General features: G+C 39.7%; 1 protein-coding gene across 2 annotated transcripts in view; it reads right to left on the reverse strand.

The window, feature by feature from the left end:
- The window catches only part of PTAR1 (protein prenyltransferase alpha subunit repeat containing 1), a 58,170-nt gene that overhangs the window by 19,650 nt on the left and 26,488 nt on the right, over nucleotides 1–12,032 (reverse strand). For both annotated transcript variants that reach the window (XM_062208391.1, XM_062208392.1), the window contains exons 4-5: nucleotides 6,552–6,656; nucleotides 3,563–3,776 (exon numbers count right to left, since the gene is read on the reverse strand). In XM_062208391.1, coding sequence (XP_062064375.1) covers nucleotides 3,563–3,776; nucleotides 6,552–6,656 — 319 coding nt within the window. The remainder of the gene's footprint in view (nucleotides 1–3,562; nucleotides 3,777–6,551; nucleotides 6,657–12,032) is intronic.

The following is a 12,032-nucleotide window of genomic DNA, read 5'->3' on the forward strand; positions in this document are numbered from 1 at the left end:
GGATAAGCACCTGGCTCCTGCCATCGGATCAGCGCGGTGCGCCGGCCGCAGCGCGCCTACCGCGGCGGCCATTGGAGGGTGAACCAACGGCAAAAGGAAGACCTTTCTCTCTGTCTCTCTCTCACTGTCCACTCTGCCTATCAAAAAGAAAAAAAAAAATTTAAAAAAAAAATTAAAAAAAAAAAAATGTATTAATGGGGCCAGCACTGTGGTGCAGTGGGCTAAGCCTTCATCTGTGGCACCTGCATCCCATGTGGGTGCTAGTTCAAGGCCTGGTTGCTCCACTTCCGATCCAGCTCTCTGCTATGGCCTGGGAAAGCAGTGGTAGACAGCCCAAGTCCTTGGACCCCTGCACCCACATGAGATCCAGAGGCAGCTCTTAGTGCCGGCTGTTGCAGCTCACTGGGGAGTGAACCAGCAGATAGAAGACTTCTCTCTTTGCCTCTCCTCTTTGTAACTGCCTTTTAAATAAATAAATAAATCTTAAAAAAAAAAAAAAAAAGTATTGAAGGGATCCAGCACTGTGGCACAGTGGGTTAAACCCCTGGCCTGCAGTGCCAGCATCCCTTATGGGTGCTGGTTCGAGTTCCAGCTGCTCCACTTCCAATCCAGCTCCCTACAGATGTGGCTGGAAAAGCAGCCGAGGATTGTCCAAGTCCTTGGGCCCCTGCACCCATATGGGAGATCCGAAAGAAGCTCCTGGCTTTGGACCAGCTCAGCTCCGGCCATTGCAGCCATTTGGGGAGTGAACCAGCAATGGAACAGCTCTCTGTCGCTACCTCTCTCTGTAATTCTGTCTTTCAAATAAATAAAACAAATCTTTTTTAAAAGAAAAAAGTATTAAAATTATATTAGATGTAGCCCATGTTTAATTATCTTTATATCCTAAACTAGTGTAAACATCTTCCTTTAGTCTCTTAAAACACAATTTTTAGTTGGAACAACATATTCGAATTTATGATGGACTGTGATGTTAATAATCCCTTACCACTGAGGGTTATTTTTTCACTATTATAAATGCTTTTGAACTTCCCAACTTTCATTTAATATAACAATCAGTGTTAATTGAGCACTTAGTTTGAGCAGTGATAGCCACTTTATGTTGATCCTTCCATTCAATTTGTATCCCTTGATTACATAGGAAGTATCATTCATTTCCACTTTACAGATGAGAAAACTGCAATTCAGAGAGACTATACAACTTCTTCAAAACTACACAGCAAATTGGTGGTAGAACCAGGATTCACATTAGGTCTGTATGACCATGGAGTAAAGCCTTAAATTCCTGAAAGCAGAAATGTTACAGATAAAAGCTCCTCTTTTAATAAGGTTTGTTAAATACTGCCGTTCAGTAAGATGATAACAATTCCTATAATACTCATTATCAAACCCTTAGCAATCCTGGGCTTCATCACTTTAAAAAAATCATTTTCAATTTTCAAAATAAAACAATGCCAGCGCATTCTGAATGTATTTTTAACCTGCTCCAGGCTACTAGTATTTTTGTGATTACTTTCTCTAACAAAGCCAAAAAGAACATGTTTACCTAGCTAGATACAACAGCTTATAACTACAAAAAGGGACATTTTGCCAATGCAGCATGCTTCACTGAAAACAATGAGTGAGTGATGCTGTAGTGTGGTGGTGAAGGAAGAATGGCAAGTCCCCATGGGCAAGTAAAGGAAAGCTAAAAACAGGTGAGCCCAGGGGTGGACTCAGGCTACTGAGTCAACACACTACTAATGACTTATGATCTGTAATGACACATGGTCTTGAGTCACCAACAAGTTCTTGATTTTATAGGAATGCCACTTGCAAAGTCCACATCATGGCAGTTGTTTCCAAACACATCTCAGCTCACCTTGATTCTACCATCCTATCTCAACTTTTCCAGGCTCCCAGAATACACTGTCAAGTTGCGGAGTTGAGCAGAGTGGCTTTATAGCACTCCACATCCTTAACAACCCATTCCTCCAGGTTCAGACTATGCATCACTCAGCCCTCTCTCTGGCAGCTTTTTCCAATGACCTAGCCCAGATGAAGAGCCCTTTCTCTGCTCCCATTGTACCCTGGGCATCCCTCAGTTCCTATAAGTGTCACAATGCTTTGTAATGGTTGATCTGTTTCCTCAAGTACATTTGCAATTTGGCAAAAGCAAGCTTGTACTTTACTGTTACTACTACATCTAGTCCAGTAAAGAAAACAATGACTGAAAATGATAGGGTTGGTCATTTTTCATGAATCAAATGTACTGATTTGATCAAACAAACTGGTACCCAATTTCACCTGAACTTTCTATCTATGGAGGAGAGGAGAAAGGAACTAAAAATCAGTGAGTCACTCTGTTAGGTGCCCAGTACTTCCTGTATGTCACCTGAAGTAATCGTCACAGTAATCCACAGAACAGGGAAGAGAGTCTAAACATACCAAAACTTCACTTTCCTACACAGAGTAGTGGGGCCAGCATCTGAATTCAGGGCAGTGTGATTCTAAACCTCTGCTTTTCTCACTCAACTAGGTGACCTACCCTCTTGAAACTCAAAGCCATCTAACCTGGAAAGGAAAGACTACTCTCGTAATTGCTGGCTGAAGATCTCCTAGAGGTGAAAACTCTGGCCAAGAAACTAAGAAAGGAAAAAACCTGGGAAGGGAGATGTAGAAAGAATGGGGTGATAAGCTAAAACTACAGAATGCATCCCAACTAGTGTGAAAGAACCAGCTGGGACATTGTGATCTTTGACTACACCTTATTTAACTGCCCCAAGCCCGAGAAGCTTTGTAGAATAGTGCCTTGGGCTCTCATGGTGCTGTAATACAACAAGCAGAAAAGAAACAAATTGAACTGCAATGCTGTAGCATAGGAAAGCAGCACCAGGGCTATCTGGCTCTCATTCTGATGAATACTGAAGGGTGGAACTATGGTTAAGGTTGAACCACTAAAATTCTATGGAAATCTCTATCTCCTCATTTGTAAAGGACCAGATCGTTTGTGTTTCCAACCCGGCTCTGTATCCAAATAACCCTCCAAGTTTGTGCAAAGTAATGTATTTAGATCCCACCCTCACTTTAGTAGACCTGGGATGGGACCTGGGAATTTGTATATACTCGGCAAGTTTGCTAACACCTGGGTAAGATTTTTCTGCTTTCCTCTTCCCTTTCCAGAAGAGGAAACCGCGGAAGGACAGCCAGCTGATGCAGCACAGTAAGTCTCACCACCAAAGACTACCAAAAAACAACTCCAGATCTATCAGGCTTAGTAATCCCCTCGTTTCCTGTTTCCAGGCAAAGCAAATTCAATTCAGTCTTTCTCAAATAGTTCAACTTGCCTTTATTCTACCAATGAGTAAGTCTTAAGGGTGCCAACAACTACAATGGTGGGGAATGCAAACTTCTTTTTCAATTGCCCAGGTTTCTATGGAGGTTTTCAGCTGTCCTGAGATTCTTGGGCTACCAGATCATTAGTTCCTCTACTTCATTAAAGCCTTTTGGAAGCCGAGCTACTACTACCATAAGATATCGTCACACAGACATGCTGCCCAGGGAGACTGAGTACCAGCCCTACCTTGACATCTAGCTTGGCCAGGTTTTGTAAAACCCAGATACGATGGGACCAGGCATTATAGTTGCTTGGATATCTCCCTGCTGCTTCACCACACACTTCCATCTCTTCTCGTATTAGTCGCTGGGTCCTTTCGGCAGGAGTTGTTCCCAAGATTCCTTTGGTCACAAAGGAAGGCAAGGAAGTTTCCTGAATTACCTGTTGTAGCACCCACCGCCTGTCAAAACAGCACACGTGAACCAGAACAAAGAAAAAACATAAACCACAAAGGCAAACAACCAGTTTTCTTGGTTCTTAATTTAATATCCATTAACAAACAAAGCAAAATAATATGTATCAATAAGCCCAGTCTTTCTGGAGATTGGGAGTGGTTGTAATTTTGTTCTTTGGGGGGAATAATTAAATTTAGCAGCATAGATGAAGGGGTTGGGAGAAAGATAAACAAGAAGGAAAAAATAATCTAAAATTTTAAAATCTCACAAAAAAGAAAGTATCATCAGTTTCAAAATGACAGCTCCAGGGGCTGGTGCTGTGGCACAGTGGGTTAAAGCCCTGGCCTGAAGTGCCGGCTTCCCATATGGGCGCCAGTTCTAGTCCTAGCTGCTCCTCTTCCGATGTAGTTTTCTGCTGTGGCCTGGGATAGCAGAAGATGGCCCAAGTCCTTGGGCCCCTGAACCCATGTGGAAGAACAGGAGGAAGCTCCTGGCTCCTGGCTTTGGATCGGCGCAGCTCCAGCCACTGCGGCCATCTGGAGAGTGAACCAGCAGATAGAAGACCTCTCTGTCTACCTCTCTCTGTAACTCTGTCTTCCAAATAAATTTAAAAAATTATAGCTCCAATCTCCACTAGGTCAGGAAATATGAAGGCATTAAGAGTTTGTGGTGTTTTTCTTATGACTGGTTAAATATTAAAACAGGGGTCATGGCTCAGATTTTTAACTACATGTACTTCCTTCACCCAATGTGTATTTGTTTGCAAATAAGAAGCTGCATTCTGACAGCTTTCATTAAGCACAATTTCTATATTACAGCAAAGTATTTGGAAGGATACAAATACAATATAACTAGTTAAAACAATCACAGAGGGTTTAAAATGTTTTTATAAACAGATCTCCCCTTTGTCTAGTTGAGACATGCATAACATGTACTTAAGTCAAAGGCACCAACTACTTAATCTGTACAATTTTGTTCATACAAATATTTTCCTCATATGAAAGCTTCCTTTTGGGCTTAAAATTTCCAACCTCAAAGGTACAGAAAATTGAACAAGCAAATTCACTTTGTCATTTTTTTTCATTTGGTAACTTTTAAATAATATTTAAAACTTTGAACAACAGGATATTATTATATTTATGACAATAAAATACTGCTTTATAAAAAAAAAAAATCAGACAAGAGCCAGTGCTGTGGGACAGTGGGTTAGGCCACCACCTGCAGCACCACCATCCCATATTGGCACTGGTTAGAGTCCCGACTGCTCCACTTCCATTCCAGCTCCCTGTTTCCTGTGCTTAGGAAAGCAGTGGAAGATGACCCAAGTGGTTGGACCTCTGCACCCATGTGGGAGATTCAGATGAAGCTCTTAGCTCCTGGCTTCAGCTTAGTCTAGCCCTGGCAGTTGCAGCTACTTGGGGAATTAGACAGTGGATTCAAGATTTCTCTTTCTGTAGCTATGCCTTTCAAATAAATAAAGCTTTTTAGAAAAATTAGACCAGCCAATAAATTGGTGGATGCATATTTAACAGTTCTTTCACCTGCTATGATCCCTTTCCTCCTTCCTCAGAATCAAGTACCTCTCTGAGGTTTACTATCTAGGTTCCTCGTAGTAAGAAATAAAATACAACTGAAGGAGATTGCAATCCTAACCAAAGGTAAGGTAACAGGTAAGACACCTTGAACCAACACAAGTTCCTAAAGATACTCACAATTTAAGAAAACTTAAGAGTAACTTAACAAACTAAGATCAGACTTCTTCGGAATAACTTCTCCATTAGTGCTGGCCAACAAACCCAACCATCCCATTTTAGTCAAACAAACAAGAGTAGTTAGGAAGGATCCAAAAGGAAGGTGCTGCCAGGCAGCCAGGACTGTGAGAGTCCTTAGGTGCCTCTGGCTGGCTGACCAACTATCTCAGGCTTGTAATCTAAAACTGTTCTTCGCATGTGTATTCTTAGCAACTTTAGCTTAGCCTACACTCCATCTCAGCCTTAATTTTCTCTGTAAATTAATTTTAATAACCAAAACCATCTCCACTACCATCTTTATAAGGAACACAACTGAAAACTTCTAAAAACCCAAGGTGTTCATTAGAGTTGACTATCTAAATGCAATCTTCAAAAGTGCTTCAGATATTTAGTAGTAACAGCTAACATTTATTGAGTATTTAATACACAGGTTTATATGTATTATCTCATGTAAACTCAAACACTACTCTACAAGACAGGTATAATTATTATTCCCATTTTACAAATGAAAAAACTGAGGCTCTGAGAAATTAAATAATCCCCCATGTAGCAAGCGACAAACCTAGATTTAAATGTAGGTAACTTCACTACAGAACTCGTGCTTTGCAACACTAGCAATCTGCCTCATACACTGTGCTGCTTTTTCCAGTCATCCTGAATTCTACAAAGACTGCTATGTTATAAATTAACCACACTGTGGACGGCACTGTGGTGCAGTGGGTAAAGCCACCTCCTGTAGTGCCAGCATCCCATATGGGCACTGGTTGGAGACCTGGCTGCTTCACTTTCAACCCAGATCTCTACTGTGGCCTGGGAAGGTAGAAGAAGATGGTCCCGGTCCTTGGGCCCCTGCATCCACGTGGGAAGAAGCTCCTAGCTTCGGATAGGCGCAGCTCTGACTGTTGCAGCCAATTGGGGAGTAAACCAGCGGATGGAAGACCTCTCTCTCTCCTTCTCTGTATAGCCCTGGCTTTCAAATAAATAAATAAATCTTTTAAATAAATAAATAAATAAATAAATTGACCACACCTGTGAATCCATGTTTCTGGACTCTTTGGAAACTTAGTTAAGGCCAATTTTCCCAGATGTAAATCCTTAATTGGATTTAAAGTGCCCGAGAGGATCAGTTCTTTTCTGCAAAAGAAAAAATTATTAAAGAAAAAAGCACTGTCTCCTCCTATCTAAACATTTTGCGTAGCTTTTAACACAACTTCATTATGAACTGAATTTCCACAAATTAACAACAAAAACAAAGCTACTACTACATCAGAGTAATCAAGAATACATTCTCAGAATCTCAAAATAAATTAATAAGAGAAGCTCTTAAATCAACAGTCAATCTTTAGTTAACTATTTCAGAGGGGACAAAAGTATTTTTTGGCCTATTTCCTTTTTTTTTTTTTTTTTTTTGACAGGCAGAGTTAGATAGTGAGAGAGAGAGAGAAAGAGACAGAGAGAAAGGTCTTCCTTTTTTCCGTTGGTTCACCCCAACGGAAAAATTATGGTCGGTGTGCTGCACCGATCCAAAGCCAGGAGCCAGGTGCTTCCTTCTGGTCTCCCATGCGGGTGCAGGGACCAAGCACTTGGGCCATCCTCCACTGCACTCCTGGGCCACAGCAGAGAGCTGGACAGGAAGAGGAGCAACTGGGACAGAACCGGTGCCCCAACTGGGACTAGAACCCGGGGTGCCGGTGCTGCAGGCAGAGGATTAGCCTAGTGAGCCGTGGCACCGGCCGGCCTATCTCATTTCTAAGTGTTACTGATCTGACAGCAATATCTGGGAGGCACACCGAATACTTGGTAAGGATTGCACTAACTTCCTAAATAGTATAATGGTATGTTCTAGTTTATTATAAAAATATCCAAACATAGAAAATGGTATGTTTGAAATTAATGGGGGGGGGGGAGTCATTCACTGAGTCACTACCCTAACAGAACTATTATTTCTTATTTTAGAATTCTCTTCTATTGGCTGGCGCCGCAGCTCACTTGGCTAATCATCCACCTGTAGCGCCAGCACCCGGGGTTCTAGTCCCAGTTGGGGCACCAGATTCTGTCCCGTTAGCTCCTCTTCCAGTCCAGCTCTCTGCTGTGGCCCGGGAAGGCAGTGGAGGATGGCCCAGGTGCTTGGGCCCTGCACCTGCATGGGAGACCAGAAGGAAGCACCTGGCTCCTGGCTTTGGATTGGCGTAGCATGCCAGCCGTAGCAGCCATTTGGGGGCTGAACCAACAGAAGGAAGACCTTTCTCTCTCTCTGTCTCTCTCACTGTCTAACTCTGGCTGTAAAAAAAAAAAAAAAAGAATTCTCTTCTATCTTTCCCCATATGCAAATATTTTAACATAATTTACATATTGCTCTCATATCTTAAGAAGTTCCCTAAAGAACATTCGAAATGATCAAGTAATTTTCATTCAGTATCTATGCTATAATGTAATGACATCTTCCTCTACTGTTACATATTTACATTGCTTCCAACTTTTTGATATTCTAAAAGAATTCTAGATACAGAAAAGACTTTGTAATTATGACTTCTTTTTTTGTGTTACTATGTAGAATAAGTTTTCAAGAGAGACATTACCAAGTAAAATACTAGTATGTCCCTTGATGCATTAGACTATGTCTTTTTTAAATAAGCAGCAGAAGCATCTTTAAGCAATGTAAGGTTTTTGCTGTTTTAAAACTGCAAGCTCAGTCAAAGCTTAAATGCAATTACAAAGAATGTCTCATAGAGTTCTGTATCCATTTTTCAGGTAAATACAATTTATGTTCAATTTCTCCAATTTTTAATCAGCACTGACATTACTGATTATGTACCCAATGTGTCTATTATTTTATAATATAACTGCTATTAGTTATTAGTCTAAAATGCCCTTCCTGTGGTAGTGATTATTCATTTTAGAGAAGTTTAAGACCAACAAAACCAAAGCCCATCATTTATACATCGCTTATTTAGATAGATTTAGTTCCAAATCGCAACCTACCTTCTTTGCAACAATAAACTATTTCTATATTTTTATAAGAAAAATAACTTTCTCTTTACTGAAAATATTAAGCAGTGATTATTAAATGAATGCATTTTATAAACATTTTTAGATTAATAACTTCACCTTTTAAAAATACTTTGAACACCCAGAAAGTTACTAGTAACTTTAGTGATGGAACTATTTTCCTTTCAATGTACAGGAATCCTATTTGTCATTTAAAAAATCTAATGCAACAGCCAGTTGTTTTTGTAGTCATCAGTGACATTTTGTTATATGTGCATGTCAAGATACCTTGAAGTAAAGAGGCACAGAAAAGCTTGCTCTAGGCAATTTTAACTCCTCTGCAGAGCAGTGCTTCTCAAAGTGGAGTCCCTGACTACAGCATCAGCAAAATCTGCTCCGGAGAAATGCAATGCTCAGGCCTCACCCCAAAGCCACTGTTCAGAACCGGGTGGGCAAAGCACCTTGTGTTCAGAAAGCTCTTCAGGTGATCTGCATTAAATATTAAAACCACTACTGTACAGAATATATTGTATCAAGCTTAATTTCCATTTACTAACTTTAAGACCATTCCTTATTTATAAATGGTGCCTTCCTTTACAGCCACATATACTCAGAAAAAAAGAGGAAATAATCAAAATTTGCTTCAGAAAAGAACTTGTCATTAAATTACAAAGTTTCTTAAATTCTGAGCACTCTACTAATTTCTACATTTTGCAAAAAAGTAGTATTTTGGAAAGACATCTTAGCCTGAATAAATATCTGAATAAATGGTATATTTAGACACTTAAAAAGATCATTTGATAAAATAACAACAAAATTTTAGTAACAATTTGATGAACTTTCTTGGAGATGGGATACTGTTGTTAACTAGTTTTTTAAAAATCAGCTTAAAGAGAAATATGCTAAGTGGTTAAGTTGTAGCATTCACATTACCTAAAGGTACTGTACAAAAAAATTAGCTGCTCTAATGAATCTTCAGACTCATACAGGAATCTGACTTGAGAAAATTTACTTATCACACATGAAGTCATAAAGCACTGGAATGCCAACAACTTAAAACATAATGGGCTCTGGAAAACCATGCTAGGTAATTAGAAAAAAAGCTCTCGTAAGCATTGCAGGCATGGAAAGCCAAGACACAGCGGCAAAAAATGACCTACACAAAGGATCTCTGTGAGTGAGATCCCAGTGGAAAGAAGGGGCCATCAAAGAAGGAGGTACTTTTCTCTGAAGGGAGGAGAGAACTTCTACTTTGAGTATGGCTCTGTCTAAATACTGACAGTTTGTGGACTCAAAAGGCTTCCATAGCCTTGGCAGCATGACAAAGGCTTCGGGTGATTACTGATGTCATAAATAAGAGTGTCAATTGTTAAATCAACAGCAGCAGTCACTGGGCACTTACTCCCCTTGTCAGATCTTTGTCCTTAACGAGTTGTACTATGAGAATTAACAGTAAAACTAGCCTTCAAACAGTACATTATACTTTGTGTGTCAGTATGGGTGCAAACTGTTGAAATCTTTACTTAGTATAGAGTTAGTCTTCTGTATGTAAAGATAAGTAAAAATGAATCTTAATGAAGGATGGGATGGGAGAGGGAGTAGAAGGTGGGACAGGAGTGGGAGTGGGAGGGTGGGTATGGAGGGAAGAACCACTACATTCCCAAAGCTGTACCTATGAAATTTGTATTCATTAAATAAAAGCGTTCTAAAAAAAAAAAAGCTCTCCTAATGACAAAGTCATTGATATCAATAAAGTGTGTGAGGAGTTTGAATAAAATTGATCAAATGTAAGGAAAAATTTATAATAAAATATTGCACATGTTGTTTCAAAGTTGTGTAAGAGTAACTATCACAAGAAGGCATTTACTTATTTCAGATGTGTCTCTTAAAAGCTTTCATGTTGGTATGTGCTCAAAAAGCATTTTCCCGGATTTTTCTTTCCAACACACTGAAAAAGCCTCACTTCCACTTTAATGTTTGAATCTTAGGTGGCACACTGCTAAGAGAAGAATGAGAAATAGAGCAAAAGTCACCAGATGTGGAGAATTCTAGGAGAGGAAAAGGTACAAATTATTCTAGGATAGATAACAGGACTGATAAGGAACAGTGCTATGGAACTTTGTTGTGCAACAAAAATATGTAAGTTAGGGCTACCTTCTTTTAAAACAGGGGTGGGGATCATCTAGCCTGTGAAATCATTTGGTCTGACTGCTGAGAATTTACTCAAAGGAAATGAAATCAGCATATAAAGAATGATCTGTACTCCCATGATTACTGTAGCTCAATTCACAGTAGCTAAGATGTGGAATCAACCCAGATATCCATCAACTGAAGACTAGATAAAAAAAATTATGGGACATGTATACCATGTAATATTACTCAATGGTAAAAAAAAAAAAATTAAATTCTGTCATTTACAATAAAATGGATGAAACTGGAAAACATCACACTTAGTGAAATAAGCCAGTCCCCAAAACACAAATACCATATGTTCTCTCTGATCTGTGGTAACTGTTAGAATACCTAAAAGATAACCTATAGAAGTGAAATTGGGGGCCAGCGCTGTGGCGCAGAGGGTTAATGCCCTGGCCTGAAGTGCAGGCATCTCATATGGGCGCTGGTTTGAGACCTGGCTGTTCCACTTCCGATCCAGCTCTCTGGTATGGCCTGAGAAAGCAGAAGATGGCCCAAGTCCTTGGGCCCCTGCACCCATGTGCGAGTCCTTGAAGAAGCTCCTGGCTCCTGGCTTCGGATCGGCACAGCTCCGGGCATTGTGGCCAATTGGGGAGTGAACCATCAGATGGAAGATGTCTATGTCTGTCTGTCTGTCTCTCTCTCTCTCTCTGTGTAATTCTAACTTTCAAATAAATAAATAAATCGCGAGAAAAAAAAAAGATACAAAAGAATCCCATGTGAAATACAACTGTGTGTTTCCAAGGCTAGAACTTTTTTTTTAAGCTTTTATTTAATGAATATAAATTTCCAAAGTACAGCTTATGGATTACAGTGGCTTCCCCCTCCCATAACTTCCCTCCCACCTGCAACCCTCCCCTTTCCCGATCCATCTCCCCTTCCATTCACATCAAGATTCATTTTCAATTCTCTTTATATACAGAAAATCAGTTTAGTATATATTAAGTAAAGATTTCAACAGTTTCCACCCACATAGCAACACAAAGTGAAAAAATACTGTTGGAGTACTAGTTACAGCATTAAATAACAGTGTACAGCACATTAAAGACAGAGATCCTACATGATATTTTTTAAAAATTAATTAATTTGCTATGCAATTTCCAATTTAACACCAAGTTTTTTTTTTCATTTTCAAATATCTTTATATACAGAAGATTGATTCTGTATATACTAAGTAAAGATTTCATCAGTTTGCACCCACACAGAAACACAAAGTGTAAAAATACTGTTTTAGTACTAGTTATAGCATCACTTAACATTAGACAACACATTAAGGACAGATCCCACATGAGATGTAAGTACACAGTGACTCCTGTTGTTGACTTAACA

This window comes from Lepus europaeus, chromosome 12 (assembly GCF_033115175.1).
Source record: "Lepus europaeus isolate LE1 chromosome 12, mLepTim1.pri, whole genome shotgun sequence".
Lineage (NCBI taxonomy): Eukaryota > Metazoa > Chordata > Mammalia > Lagomorpha > Leporidae > Lepus > Lepus europaeus.